General features: G+C 40.7%; 1 protein-coding gene across 1 annotated transcript in view; it reads left to right on the top strand.

Annotated features, from left to right (window-relative positions):
• The window catches only part of LOC114641455 (interferon alpha/beta receptor 1-like), a 100,668-nt gene that overhangs the window by 22,477 nt on the left and 61,771 nt on the right, over positions 1-16,420 (top strand). Inside the window, exons 3-5 of the mRNA XM_028790485.2 lie at positions 4,048-4,217; positions 8,784-8,947; positions 14,494-14,644. Coding sequence (XP_028646318.2) covers positions 4,048-4,217; positions 8,784-8,947; positions 14,494-14,644 — 485 coding nt within the window. The remainder of the gene's footprint in view (positions 1-4,047; positions 4,218-8,783; positions 8,948-14,493; positions 14,645-16,420) is intronic.

The raw sequence follows: 16,420 nt of genomic DNA on the forward strand, positions 1-16,420 counted from the left end.
TTGTTGGGACAAAGTTTGAGGAGTCTGAGAATTTATCCAGCATTAGCAATTTGCATCACCAAGGGGTTTCCTAATGATGACTGTGAATAAGACATAGTCCTAGTCCTAATTTTAATTCTTACTTTGTTTTTTTTCTCTTTTCTTCATCATGTAAAGCACTTTGAGCTACATTATTTATTTGTATGAAAATGTGCTATAGAAATAAATGTTGTTGTTGTTGTAGTGGGCTAATGAAGGTCTGAGGCCACCTTGGGAAAAGCTGTCTGAGACCTGAAATATCTTGGCATGCCCAAACCTTTCCATGGTGCTCCTTTCCTTTTTTTCACTATACAGTTATACAAAACAAAAACAATTCACTAATCTTGTATAAAATGCTGAGAAGAAATGTGTCATCTTTAACTTTATGCCTTTTGGCAGGGGTCACCGACACGTCGCTCACGAGCTACCAGTAGCTCGCAATCCCTTTCCAAGTAGCTTGCCAAAGGGTTAATGAATCCTACATAAATTTGAAAACTTGATTAGTCAAATTAGGGGTGGGTGATCTTTCCAAAAAATCATATCACGATCCACAATCTGAACTGCTATCTCTTTTCAATGTGGCATACACTTAAGAGAATATCCAGACTCAAACTCATCAAGACCTAAGTAACACTTTATTTTAAATATCAAACAAAGTTGAATTCAGTTGTTCTCTCGTCCGCTAGCTAAGTGGAGTTAAGGAACACCCCGAAGCTGGCGAGTGAGTGAGGAAGGCCCCTCAGCTCGCTGCGTCTCGCTTGGATTCGCGCAAAAATAAAAATAAATCGGTACTGCAAGCGAACTATGATACATAGCGAAATGAGAGAAGTTGCAAAATCAACCAGAATGTTCAAAGAAATTATATAAAAAAACCACTGATTTAAATCCGTTAAGTAGTTCTCTGGTTCTCTAGCTAAGCGAATGTAAGGTACATCCCGAGTCAGGCTCATGAGTGAGGAAGGCCCCCCTTCGGCCCGCTGTGTGTTTCTTGGATTCGTGCAAGTAAATCAGTACTGTAAGCGAATTATAATGCATAGTTCAAGGAGGGAAGTCGCAAAATAAACCGGAATGTTCAAAGAAATTATAGAAATAAACCCGATCTAAATCAGTGAAATATTTCTCTTGTGAAAAGCGTACAAACATACATACAGACAGACATTGGATTTTATATATTATATATTAGTAAACCTTCAAAATAATGTGCAGTTAAAGTCTCAACAGCATTCTTGGCACTTCTGGAGCTTAGTAGAGCCAGATAACTAGAAGAATCTTCACCAAGCAGCTCTGAAAATGTCTGCTTTGTTTGGGTCTCCATACCTCTGTGAGTCTGACATGAATGTCATGAAATTAAAGTTTGAACAAGACTGAAAGACGAACATTTAAGTGACTCCCTAAGAGTGAACCTGAGTGGCTCCACTCCACCATACTCCTGCCTCTCTTGTTGAGTCATCTGACTAACTAAAAAACACATCTCACATAAAACTGGACATGTGAATAAAGTGACACAGTGACATGTAACAAAATGACAAATGAATAACTCGCATCTGTGGATTTGGAGTTGCATTGTTTTGTTTTGACAGGATTCATGTTTTAATCCAATAGTGTGAGATACACTAGAAAATGCGTACAGAGATACAAAATGCACTTGCAGGTGAACTAAATATTTTTTGTGATGTTTTAATGTAAAATGTGAGTTGTGGATTCCAACATTTTGTAAATTTTCAGGCAAAACAAGCTTATTCAGTTTGTTTGGGTTGAAATAAGCTATGAGAATAAACGTTAGAAAACATGAGCAGTTCTCGGCCATTTTCATTTTGTAAAAGTAGCTCTCGGGAGACAAAAGGTTGGAGACCCCTGCGTTTTGGTGATCAGTTCATCTTCTGCTCACTGAACTATTCACAGTAACAGACATTTTAAGCATGGGGGCCCAAATTTTTGCATGTCATTGTAAATGGCCAGTAGAAAGATAGATAGCATGGTGTGGAGCTTAGTGCTTCTTTGTCCAGTCATGGGGCCCCACAGTCCAAAGATGCCAACTGAGTCCTAGTGGGCCACAGTGGCTTTTTTATTGTGACCCAAATCATAACGATAAGTCAATTCCTGCAGGTGAAGCACTTACTGCTGTAACAGCATATTCATGCTTCATTTGCTGGTCTCACTTGTTAAGACTCTCCATCTGTAGTTACTTATTTTAGTCTTAAACAGCTGCTTTTACTGTTTTTATGACTTCTTATTAACAAAGAGATGCAAATGACCAAGGAAGCAGCAGTTCCCCATTTAATTTGTTTCCATGTGTGCAGGGCAGTGGAATTGGTACACAAAACCTTGGACTCCTCTATTTGTAATTTAAATCAATTTACAGTACCAGTCAAACATTTGGGGGTCACTCAGAGATTTTCATGTTTTTGATAGAATTTGAGACTTTTTCAAGACACCATTAAATTGATTTAAAAATACAGCCAAGGCATTACTAATGTGTATAATGGTAATTACTGCTTCAAATGGCTGATTTTTAATTTATCATTCCCATAGGACTGCAAAGCCCCATTTTCAGATGCCGTTCCTTCAGTGTTCCCGTGGTAATCTCCCTCAGTTTATCCTTTATTAGTCCTGTGTTAATGCTAAGTGGTTTTCAGAGAAACCTTTCTAACTGTGTTAGCACCACTGAAACCTGTTGTTCTGTTTATTTGCATTACAAGATGTTGGCATTCATAAAGTTCACATCTGGATTCAAAAAAGCCAAAATTAAGCCGTTTCTTCAAGTTGCCAGATAGGGTGTTAGGTAGTAGGACTTTGTGGACCGGGCGGCACGGTGGCGCAGTGGGTAGTGCTGCTGCCTCGCAGTCGGGAGATCTGGGGACCCGGGTTCACTTCCCGGGTCCTCCCTGCGTGGAGTTTGCATGTTCTCCCCGTGCGCTCCGGTTTCCTCCCACAGTCCAAAGACATGCTGGTTAGGTGGATTGGCGATTCTACATTGGCCCTAGTGTGTGCTTGGTGTGTGGGTGTGTTTGTGTGTGTCCTGCGGTGGGTTGGCACCCTGCCCAGGATTGGTTCCCTGCCTTGTGCCCTGTGTTGGCTGGGATTGGCTCCAGCAGACCCCCGTGACCCTCTGTTCGGATTCAGCGGGTTGGAAAATGGATGGATGGATGGACTTTGTGGACCTTCATATAATGTCAACTTATAATATTTTAGAAAAGTAAATGTATATAGAGACTAGTGTTGAATTGATGCCAAAATTTTAACAGCTTTTGGATCTCGGTGCCAGTACCAAATCGGTTCCAAAGTAAATAATGGACAACTCCAAACACCTCAGCCTCCAGTTCTTCACATCTCCACTCTGGTGTGCCGTAACTAAGCACCACTTCTCTCGATAGCCTTAAAGTTCCAGTCGCATTGAAGCATGTAGTTTCTTTTCATGAAATCTCCATAACAGACATATTTCCAACATCTGCAATAGCAAGTTTTGAAGGAAAGGGGGATTGGATGGAAGGAAAGATGATGTTTACCAGAAATCCTTAAATAACGGCACTGTACCATTTTAAAAGTGGGGGTTTTCAGTACTGGTATACTGCACAACCCTAGTAGAGACTGATGAGCAATGGTGGGCTGAGAGGCTCGTTTTTATCAAATGCTTGTTCTTAAAGTAATCCTTGGGCCTGTGGTGGTGAGGAAACTGTCAAATCAAAGTATCACTGGCTTAGCTGGTCACCCAGGCCCTCTCTAGTCTGTGTACCTTATGTTAAAATGCTTGCATTGGAAATGATTTTGGAGTAACAAGAGGATGGTCTGGCACTGGGCCCATCACTGATGGTACCATCCAAAATCTGTGACTGAGACACCAAGTGACACTGCAGCACAAGTTAGAAGAGTAAGAGAGTGGGTTAAGACGAGGCATGATAATGACCAGTACAGCTCTAAGAAAGGGGCACAGGGTACAGTAAATCTAAATTAATAAACTCAACTTGCTGGAATCACAAGCCGTTCATGAAGTACATGACTAATTGTGTTGCATTTGCTTCCATTGAACAGGTCTTTCAACAAAGAATACCTACCCAAGTGCATACTGACCAACGAGACAAGATGTGATTTCACAGCCCTTATAAACTCATTTGATCTCTTTGACTTTCGTGTGAAATCTCATTACAAAGGAGAGGAGTCGCCCTGGGTGTATATTCAGGATTTTGATGCCGATAGAGACAGTAAGTTAACCTACCTGCAGCATGAAACTTGGCCCTCAAATTAGCAAGCAGTGAGTCCTTGAACCGTAAACCCCAAGTCTGTGGATTCTGTTGGCACTTCAGAAGCACTCACTCGATCCCGAGCTACGGGGACTCCCATGTAACCTGCATGTGCTCCAATTGTAAAAAAAAATATCTGTGGGCATTAATCTGGCAAGTAAAGGTAGCAACCAACTATATCCAACTTCAGGTACTTTTCACATACTGAACTGTTTTTACACAGAAATCTAAAGACACGTGGAATAAGCAGCCAAGTAATGTGATAGACGTAGGCCTTAAGGGATTTTCAAAACTTCAAGTTATTTTGGATGGATTTTGTGGATAGGGCTGGAAAGCTTTGTTTGGGCCAAATGACCTGTTCTTTTCTGGATTGTTCTAATTCCAAAACATCCATTTTCTTCATTTACACCACTATGTTGTTGATTTGCACCCTTGTTTTGACTGTAATCCCTCAGAAAACAGCCCGCTATATCCTGACATTCTCCTGTTAAACTTCCTGGTACCATTTATGGTTCAGTATTCCTTTTGTGATAGCAAATTGCCTAGGCTCAGAGTTGTGGAAGTCAGTCCCAAAGCACGGTGTTCTTTCTGTCATGCTGACTGTTTGTGTAAAGAGCTTTCAAACCCCCCACCACCACAAAGAGAGCATTACACAATTCTGCTAAGCAGTTTAACTTCTGTCTCATCTGTCCACAGAATATGCATTGTGCAATGTCCTAGTGGTCTTTGCAGAATCAAAGTGCAGAAGTGTCTCTTTTTCAGAGAGCAGTGATTTCCTCTATGGTGTGGTGTCAGTTATGGTACAGCACTGGTTGTTGCCCTGACTTAAGTTTATTCCTTGGTTATTTTATTTTCCTACTGTTCTTTGGTCATTGTAACAATTTTCTTTGATATGGTATTGTTTATTAATTTTTTGTTTTTGTGTTATGATACAAGTTGTGTTTTTTTTTTTATAATCTGCCCTGTCTCGTTTATGTAGTGCCTTTGAAAGTGAGAGCAACCTGGTGATGTAGCCTGGGGACTGTCCTAGCTGTATAGAAGCCAAAACTGGTAATAGGAATGTCTGTTTCAGCATTATGTTGAGCTTCAGCAGTAGCAAAATAGCTAAAAAGAGGTGCACACTTCAAAACACCATAAGCTAGACCAGCATTTTACTTTAGACTAGGCCTCACAACCAAACTGTCCTAATCTGCCTTCTCCTTGTCCTCATCACATTGTGCACAGACAGTCCCATTGGCCAGTCAAAAATATTTATTTGAATCCTGTGTACTTTTATTCTGTCCGTTTTTTATAGAGCGGACCTCAGTGTTCTCTCTGTCAGCCAGTGCTTCACATGTGTATTATGCAGGAGTTGGGCTAATGTGCTGCAGACGTGTTCTCAAAGTGACATTTAGTTAAAGTTGTATGGCTGGTCTGTGTGTGTGTGTGAGAGAGGGCAGGGGGAGGAACTCAACGGTGCAGCAGTTGGCACAGGGCATACAAGAGTTTAGATAGGAATATAAGTAACAAGGTGGTTAAGTTTGCAGATATGATATCAAGATAGGTGGATTAGAAGATAATTTAGAATCCATTGTATCATTACAGAAGGACTTGGATAGCAGACAGGCTTGGGCAGACTTGTGGAGATGAAATTTAATGTCAGTAAATGTAAAGAATTACACATAGGAAGTAAAAATGTTAGGTTTGAATACACAATGGGAGGTCAGAAAATCAAGAGTACACCTTATGAGAAGGATTTAGGAGTCGTAGTGGACTCTAAACTATCGACTTCTCGACAGTGTTCAGAAGCCATTAAGAAGGCTAAAATGATGTGTGGAGTACAAGTCACAGGAGGTTCTGCTCAATCTTTATAATGCACTGGTAAGGCCTCACCTGGAGTCCTGGGTGCAGTTTGGGTCTCCAGACTACAAAAAGGACATAGCAGCACTAGACAAATTCCAGAGAAGAGCGACTAGGCTGATTCAGGGCTACAGGGGTTGAATTATGAGGAAAGATTAAAAGAGCTGAGCCTTTATAGAGATGAAGAGGAGACCTGACTGAAGTGTTTAAAATGATGAAGGGAATTAGCCCAGTGGATTGAGACTATTATTTTAAAACGAGTTCATCAAGAACACGGGGACACAGTTGGAAACTTAAGGGGAAATTTCACACAAACATTAGGAAGTGTTTCTTTACACTCACAACTATAGACACTTGGAATAAGCGACCAAGTATTGTGGTAGACAGTAAGACTTTAGGGACTTTCAATACTCGACTTGATGTTTTTTAAGAAGAAATAAGTGGATAGGACTGATGAGCTTTGTTGGGCTGAATGGCCTGTTCTCATCCAGAGTGTTCTAATGTTCTAAAGAGTTGAAAAGAATTCCATACATTACCATTGTCAAACATTAAAGAAAGAAACACAAAAAAAAGGGAATTTCATAATGTAACCTCATTTAAAATTAAAACCAAATGTGTTGGAAAGTTACGTTTAACACTCCAAAAACCTCATCTTCAAAATGTTCTCAGACCTCTGCATGTCTCTTACTTGCCCTTAATCCTGTGCAGGGAGCTGTTGGATTTGATTCTGTCTGTTAAATTAGAAAACAGATAAAAGTTAACCAGTAGAGTCACTGGTATAAAAAACACAACACATCTCAGGAGATGTTCCTAACAGAATGGATTCCATCACCATCCACTGGAATGGTAAATTTAATGCATGGTTTCTGGTATTTACGATTACAAATTGCAGCTGAAATGACAGCATACTGCAGACATTGGAAATTTGAGCCAAGTGTGTAGCAATGTCATTGGGGAAATATTTTACAGTTAATAAAATAGTACAGAGCATGTTTACTTAAATTAGTCATGACCTTATGACTAATTCATTTTTAAACAGTAGTTGGCTGCTGTGTTGTCCTTCACAGATTTCAGTTCGTATCATAAGAGCAGAGAGTTTCTTAAATGTATGTTTAATTTACTTAAGTTAACCAAGTTGGCCTTAAAGAAAAAAAACGTTTTGAAATTGACATTTTTGTCAATACACTGTCCAGGCTCGATAAAATGATCATTTCTGTGAAACTGCAGGCAGCTTCCATCGAGTTTTTAATTTTGCTGAAATGCATTATTATGAACTATAAAGGAGCTAACTAAGTTATAAAGATATTTACAAATCACTTGAAAGCAATCAATCTAAATACATCTGCATTTTTTCTTCCTTTTGATCAATACATTCTAACTTGTGGTGACCAGTAATTTAAAACTTTAGTGCATGTTTCTCTTTATGCAAGTAATCTGTGGTGCTTTCAGCTAAAAGTGGTTTACAGCTTAATGGAAAAAGAAACAGAGACTATAAGAGATTGTACAGATAAATACAAAGATCAAAGCTTTTGGGCAGAGCTACCCATCACCAGGATGGCTAGCCAATCGTGTGTAATGCCACATGTTCGATGCCCCACATGTGATTTTTCACATGAATAACGGCCCGTCTGAGGGGTCAAGAGAGCAGCGACAGGAAGAAGTGACATCAGAAACTGAGATGCGTCTGAGAGTGAGAGGCCATTTCATCTGGATGGTGGAAGTGTAACTCCTATGCCATCCTGAGCCTGTGCTCGCCATTGGAATGGCATATGAAACTTTTAGCTTTAAGGACTCGAGAAGAAGAAGAATCAAAAACCCACTGAGGACAACATCCAGCATTGATTTTGCTGATTTTCAGTACGTTTTCTAAGACTATATCCAGACCTTTGCTATCTATTGGGTTTTCTGTTATACTTCACATGGCATTGTGCTTTAATAAATACCACGTTGCTTTTAAATTTCTATACTTTGTCTTTATATCTAGAGTGACTGAAGCCATAAAAAAAATATTACTGAACCTGGTGCAGGGAAGACTGCTATTTGCTCCAACTTGCAGGGTTATGGGGGCACCTCAGTAGGAAGAACAGAATGGCAGAAGTGAGACATTGTGGGTTGTAAGTGGCATATAACCAAAAGGTGTGTGATCTCGGGGACAGCTGTATGTTGTCAGAGCTGAAGATGGTGAGTCGATATGAGGATCATGGAGGAGTCCCAGGCAGTGCAGGAATCATGTGATTAGGGTCTGCGTACTGTGTATGTGTGTTAAGTTGTGAGCGTACATCAGTCTAGTAATGAATGTGGTGAGTCGCAGTCATCCCTCGATAATACATACACTGAATTGTTCTGATTTTATGTGACATATGTAGACAGTTACTGATAAGAATTGAATAAGATAAATAGTTAAGTTTCTGTTAATCCTTTTAAATTATTCAAATGTTAATCGTGTAATTACATTTACATTATTGGATTTCATATGATATTTCTACATGTTTTATGAGATAAGCTATTTGAATTAAAAAAAAAAAAATCCTATTTGTGTACTCATGTTTCACATTTTAGAGTACATTTACCTAGAAAATACCCAGAAAATGTCCTAGAAAAGATTTCTTAGTGAATATTGTTGTTAAGCATTGGCACTGATGATTTGTGCTCTCTCACATTTCTTTCTCTTTGTTTGCCTTTCTTTAGCAAAAGTTGGGCCTCCTTCTAACATTTCAGTCCAAAGTATTTTGGGAAAAATTAATGTAGACATTTCAGATCCAGTACTAAAACTAAAGGACAAGCAGTTAAGTGAGATTTACTTTGGCATCTCCTATAATGTGATGTACTGGAAGAAGAATGAAACAGGAAAGGTAAGTTACATTTATTTTATTCAGGTGACATTTGCTTTATTAAATTAGCAAACAGAGGGTAACCATCCTGTCTAGAGGGTGGCACCAGCTTTGTCATCACAACAGCAGTCTAAGGCAAGCCGGCATTGAGGAGACATTGATCTCTCTAGCCTGGTGTGTTACTGTTTGCTTTGTAACGGTGAATGTTGTGAAGGATGTTATATAAAAATATCAGCATGGGGAAAAATAGGACTTGATGCCTTTAGACCTCTTTTTTTGTGAAACGGCTGAACAAGAGTACAGAAACTGAATGAAGTTTCTTTGTCATAATTTTGGGAATGCTAGCAGAATTGGCTTACTGTAGGTCAACTTCGAAGTGGAAAAATGTAATGCACAGTGTCCATGAACATGTGTGGGAACATCTTAAGTGCACTGTTGTCATTTATCTTCTTTATTGGATTTGACATGTCATCCTATATCAGTCACTTAATGGCCATTTTCCAGGTTTGCCCAGGTTAGCTGATTCACTTATTGTTTACATATCATCTGATACCACCGCCAGATGCATCTTTTTTATTTTTATTTTATTTTTTTGGCTTCCCTTTTGACCTTATTTACTATACCTACATCTTGGTGCACCACTTTATCCTGTCATCCACTACCTTTCACTTCACATGCCCAGTCCACCGTAATGTGTTTCTCCTCAGCACAATGTCCATCATCTCCACACCAAGTCTTTCTCAAACTCAGGATTCGCTGCATCGTTCTGATTAATCTCATCATTCTGGCTTCATGTTAGCCTTTTATCAGCCGCGTCTCACTCCCACACTCCTCCTCATACAGCATTTTTAAACTTTACCCTTCCCTGCCAGAGAGACTCCTTTGAAAGTGAGTGGTGAACCCTCCCATGATTTCTTCCATGCCCTTCACTCTGACAATCGCTGCTGTACCTGCATGGCCACATACATTATCTCACAAAACTGAGTACACCCCTCACATGGCATTCATGGTTCCCTCAATGAACTGTAGCTCCCCGGTGCCAGCAACACTCGTGCAGCCCCAAACCATGACACTCCCACCACCGTGCTTGACTGTAGGTAAGACACACTTGTCTTTGTACTCCTCACCTGGTTGCCACCACACACACTTGACACCATCTAAACCAAATAAGTTGATCTTGGTCTCATCAGACCACAGGACATGGTTCCAGTAGTCCATGTCCTTAGTCTGCTTGTCTTCAGCAAACTGTTTTGCGGGCTTTCTTGTGCATCATCTCTAGAAGAGGCTTCCTTCTGGGACGACAGCCATGCAGACCAATTTGATGCAGTGTGCAGCGGGCGTATGGTCTGAGCACTGACAGGCTGACCTCTGCAGCAATGCTGGCAGCACTCACGTCTATTTTCAAAAGACAACCTCTGGATATGACGCGGAGCATGTGCACTCAACGTCTTTGGTCAACCATGGCGAGGCCTGTTCTGAGTGGCACCTGTCCTGTTAAACCGCTGTATGGTCTTGGCCCTCGTGCTGCAGCTCAGTTTCAGGGTGTTGGCAATCTTCTTACAGCCGAGGCCATCTTTATGTAGAGCGACAATTCTTGTTTTCCTATCCTCAGAGAGTTCTTTGCCATGAGGTGCCATGTTGAACTTCCAGTGACCAGTATGAGAGAGTGTGAGAGCGAGAACACCAAATTTAACACACCTGAGACCTTGTAACGCTAACGAGTCACATGACACCGGGAAATGAAAATGGCTAATTGGGCACAATTTGGACATTTTTCACTTAGGGGTGTACTTACTTTTGTTGCCAGTGGTTTAGACATTAATGGCTGTGTGTTGAGTTATTTTGAAGGGACAGCAAATTTACACGGTTATACAAGCTGGACACGGACTACTTTACATTGGAGCAAAGTGTCATATCTTCAGTGAAAAGGTATCATAAAATATTTACAAAAATGTGAGGGGTGTACTCCCTTTTGTGAGATACTGTATGCTAAAAATTCCCTACTTTTTCCAACGCAGCTCCATTGCTGAGATCTACATTTGTGCTGAATAACTCGGCATTATCTCACACACAATGGTTGCACTTGCCTTTACACTTCTATGACATTTATGCATCCGCTTCCGTCAGCTCATGCGTTGGATTGAGTTTCTGTCAACTCCTGCGCCACACACGCTGTATAGTATAGGCACCCACCTCCTCCGTACTCTGCCCTTTCACCTTGGTCTTCTCTAGATTTCCTTTCAGGTCGGTTGCTTTCAAGCCAGGTTTCCTCTGACACATTTCATCTCCAGGATCAGAACTGTTTCTTCCTGTTGGCTGATCTACTGTGGGTTAATAGGAAGAGACTGGTGCCAGAAGAGAACGACCAGTGGTGGTCTTAAAAGCTGGATATGAGTAGGAGAGCTGGGCAGTAGCAGCAATGAAACAATGGTCAGGCTCATCATTTGAAAAGAAAAAACTGTGGGAGTAGAGGAAAATATATAGTTAAGAAAGCAGGCCAAAAAGTCAAGTATCTGGTAGAACAACAAAACAAAAAGTCAAGAAAACGTAAGCAGATATGAAAAAAATGTTTAAGGTGAAAAGGCTCAACTTTGGCGTAGGCGTAGATCATATGCTGATTGATCTGGTATACCAGATGGAAAAGGAAAAAAAGTTTAACTTACACGCTGAAAATTAGCGGAAAAGTGACAAACTCACGGGAACGTAAAACACCATCTGTTTCAAAATGTGTAAATTTGTGCAAGTTAAAGGAAATGGGAAGAGTGACTTAATGTTGGTGTATCCGTGCTTTACTGGTAATGCCTTTGTGCATGGACTTGGATGTGAACTGTGTGCAGTACGTCTGCCAATCTGTTTGAGAGTATTACCCAGTATGATGTGTGGTTCAACCTGATTGGTGAGTCAGTTCTGGCTCTGAGCCCTCATTGGATTTGTGGGTTTGACATTCTATGTGTAAAGTCGTCAGTCTAAAGCAAGGAGAGCGGACAGGAAAAAGTTCATGTCTTTATCATTTCAAGCCAGTTGCACACCTGCCATCAGATCCATTTAATTAGCCAAGTATTACCAAGTGAGGTGTATCTGTGTGTACCAATTATTAACATTTTTTATTTGTTAAAAAATATTTAAGTCTGAGTAGTTTATCAAGAACAGGAGGGCGCAGTTGAAAACTTGTTAAAGGGTAAATTTCACAGAAATGTTACGAAGCTTTACGTTACACAGAGAACCAGAGACATGTGGAATAAGTGACCGAGTAGTGTGGTAGGCAGCAGGACTTCAGGGACCTTCTAAACTTGATGTTGTTATTTTGGAAGAAATAAGCGAATAGGACTGGCGAGCTTTGTGGGGCCGAATGGCCTGTTCTCGTCCAGATTGTTCTAATGTGTTTTTTTTTAAAAAGTATGTATATATTTTGATGGACGGCCACTACCTGGCTGGGATGCCAGCAGGGTGGAAGGACCAGGGGAAAGGGCAATACCTCCCCTGGGACACTAGAGGGCAGCCCTCATTGGCACCACGGATTCCTGCAGGGCATGTTGGGAACTGGAGTTTGGTAAAGCCCCGTTAGGTTCCGTGGGGGCCACCAGGGGGAGCGGCAGAGCCCTGTAGAGGAGCACACCTGGGAGTGATTCCAGGTAATAGTCATGAGCCACCTGGAACACTCCCAGGACCTGAATAAGAGGAGCCGCCTCACTCCATTGAGGGGCCAGAGTCGAGAGGAAGGAGTGGACAAAGCCCGAGGAAGAGTGGGGGCAGATGGACTGGCGGCAAGGAAGAGAATGGACTGTATATTATGGTGTTGGTAATGTGTGCACAAACTGTAAATAAACACGGGTGTTGAATTGAACCTGTGTCCTGCCTGTCTGTGTCAGGGGTTAGGGTGGCGGTACGCCCCCTAGTGGCTTACAATATATAGGTTTAGGAAGCCTCTTCACACGGGATTGATCTTTTTTAAATTGAAGGCCCGCCTCTTCTCATTATTCATTGTTCAAGAGTCCTGTCTTCAATTCAAAAGGGCCTTCTGATTTGTGGATAACTTTCTTTTTCCAGATTTGTTTGCTTAATAATAATTTAGCAAAAATTACATGTTTTACATATGTGAACTTAGGACTGATGTTTGGATTATGCAACATGAGTAATGGGAGATTTTTTAATGAACATTTTCATATTGTTTGCTGTTATCCAGTGTTGGGTTCCCGTTCTCTCAGAGACTTTTGTTCTCCATAAAAATATGAGCTAAAAAATTGTTTTCAGCCATCACTATAAATTACATGGGGTATGGAACATAAAAATAATATTGACACATAGGTATATGCCGCATAATGTCCACAGTACGTTCTACGAAATTGGATATTATGCTATTTGGGTGTTGTGCGAACATCGTGTTATATGCAGTACATAGCAAAGCTATATAGGATACTGTGTTGTACCTGTCTTGATGTACTAGGGTGTTGTACTGTGTTGGCTACTATGGATATAATGAGAAGACAGGCAACATGACCCCTTTTATTGGCTAACTAGAAAGATTACAATATGCAAGTTTTCGAGGCAACTCAGGCCCCTTCTTCAGGTGAGATGGAATCAATGTAAGTACAACTTGCCTGAAGAATGGGCCCGAGTTGCCTTGAAAACCCGTTTTGACTAAATACAGAGAGAGAGATCGCACATTGTGGATCTTTGGAGTGCTGTAGTGTTAACACAAGACTGGGTGCTGCTGCCAACAAGTAGAAGCATACGTCTTTATAAGATTTTATTTATAAGTAGGAAAAAATTTACATTAAAATAACAATAGTACAGTATATTACTGGCAGTGCACTCATTTTGTGTACAGGAGACATGAGACATATGTCTTGCATGCGGGAAGCTCTTGCATTTGCTGTGTCCACTACATCCCATTCTCTGAGTGGGATTTCCTAATTCTATCATGACCTTAAGGGACCACAGACATGTATGTGGTGGGACGTTGTCTGTATGGATGTTATTTGATACGTAGTTGTATACATCATTATGGGGTGGAGTATTCTTTTAAATACTTGGCCAGGCCTGAGTGACCGAATCCATTCACACAACAGCCCATGAAAACATAAGAAATCTGACAAATGAGAGGATGCCATTCAGTCCATTAACCCCCTGGGTGACGGTGGACTAATGACAATGCATTTGTATTTCTCTCATATTGGCACTAAGCCACTCAAATAGTTTGGATAAATTTGATAAAAGGGCTTTAACTTTTATTTTGACGGTTTCAAGCATCATCCCTTGACAACTTTTAGTTAATAAGCACGTTGATCGCCCTTCAAATCCAATTTTTTTCTTTCTTAATGGCGGAGCCAAGTAGGAAGGGTCTTTTTTATTATTTTTATTCAATGAAGTGTTCGAGTCTTCATATCAACAGGAGTTGGTTCTGCAACACTGTTTTCGACATTAGCCACAGTGTGCGTTTTTTGGAATCTGGCTCTGTCAGCTGTTACTCTTGGGCTGTTGTTTTCGTGTCATTTTCAGCCACTGTCTGCTCTTAATGAATGTTTTTGCATACAAAATAAATGAAGACTTTCTCTGTGTTACTTTAGATGAAGAATGTAAAGAGCTCCATCAGACATGTGGTCCTTGAAGAGGTGGATCGCTGGACCTTTTATTGCATTCAAGTTAACATTGAAATCCTTAATATTGGAAAGATCGGCCAGACAAGTGAGCCAGTCTGCATACACAACGACTCTCCTGGTTGGTAATTTTTTGATATAATAACTGATTGTTCTTTATTATTTATTTCGCCTTATACAATTTCTCATATTAGGAATTTGTTAGTTTTCGCATACCCCTTGGGGTCAGAGCACAGGTTCAGCCATTGTACAGTGCCCCTGGAGCAATTGAAGGTTAAGGGTCTTGCTCAAGGGCCCAGCAGAGTATCCGGGATTCGAACCGGCAACCTTCGGGATACCAGCGCAGATCCTTAGCCTCAGAGCCACCACTCTGCCCTATTATATTTCGTCCCAGTGCAGTCCTCTGTGCCTGCAGGTTTTCATCCCAATGAGCTTCTTCTTTTAATTGGACTCCTTTGTTAATGAAACGAGCTGCTACTTCCCAATCTGCAATTTATTTTTGTTTTTTAATTGCATCAATGCAGAAATTGCAAACCAGTTAAACAAATTTTTTACTGAATGAAGGTGTTACTTTGTTAGAGGCATAGCAATTCATTTTTGTGTTTAAATACATTGTTCTTTTTAGCTTTCTGGTAAATTTTGCCATTATTATGCCATAAGCACACAAGTGAGTGACACTAATGTAGCGCCCCTTTAGCAGTCAGCGTTGTTTGCACCAGTGTCTGCTGCTCTTGTCATAAGTTGGCAGTATTGGGTTACAATTAAATGAGTAAAATCCACCGAAAAGGCTGATTTAAGGGAAAAAGAGGTGAGCATCTAAATATACTGTAAACCTAAACATACATGTAAATCTATCACAGGTGTACTTTGCTGAATGTAAAATTGTACTGCCTCCACGGGAGAACAACTAAACCCTGCGTCGCTGCTCGATCAGAATACCGCTAGAGAAAAGCAGTTTGTTACTAAAATCTAACAGGGTAACGTGACCAACGCTCGTCCTTATTTTTGACCTGCTCACCACATGCCCCAGATCAGCATAAGACAGTAAGCATTACAACGATGAAAGGAAAGAAAACAGAAAAGATATTTACATATTGACAGAAAAAATAGTTTTAAGTAATTCCCCCAACAAACAATTACATAAGAAAAATCATAAACAACCTTCCACAGATTAGGGGAGGGCGAGACATTCTCGCCTGAGATAACCCGGTTTCCCAAATTGGTTCGCTGTCCTTACAGTACTCGAGCAAGGTGTAATGTTGGAAGCCTCATGGAGTACACAGGCAGCCGAGCCGATAACAAAAAAGGTTCTGTCCTACCGGACCCAAAAGGTCGATTGCCCTGGTGAAGCCAAAAAAGTTAGTCTTCAGAGACACGTCTCCGTTGTATCGCCAAGTAAAAAAACAAACGTCGTCTTCCAGCAGGTGGATTCTTGGCGCAAACTTGTTGCTTCTCCCAGCTCCACCACTCGATGTCTGTCTCTCTCGCCCCCTTCTTTTCCAGTTATAGAGTCTTCAGTCCCAACCGTCCTGTCCAGGTTGTGTCCTCCCCTTAAAGGTGTATTTCCCCAATTTTGACAAACTCTCAATAACTCATTTTTTGATGAGCACCCTAAGGAGATGCAAACTAACAACAGGACAATAGCACATGTGGCACCTGCTACACAATGATACAAGAAATAAAAAGAAATCTAATTTAACAGTGATGTCAATTAAAGGTAAAAATGCCCAACTAATTGTGAAGACATAAAACCCTACAGCCACAGGATGCTCAAGGGGCTAAACTTGAGAACCCTGGCTGTGCTTTTTTTTTTTTTATTATGGTGACCACTGAGATGGGGTAATTCTATTTACTATTTTTCAATCTAAACAGATTAATAATTAAAAAAAGAACAGAT

Source organism: Erpetoichthys calabaricus, chromosome 4 (assembly GCF_900747795.2).
Source record: "Erpetoichthys calabaricus chromosome 4, fErpCal1.3, whole genome shotgun sequence".
Classification (NCBI taxonomy): domain Eukaryota; kingdom Metazoa; phylum Chordata; class Cladistia; order Polypteriformes; family Polypteridae; genus Erpetoichthys; species Erpetoichthys calabaricus.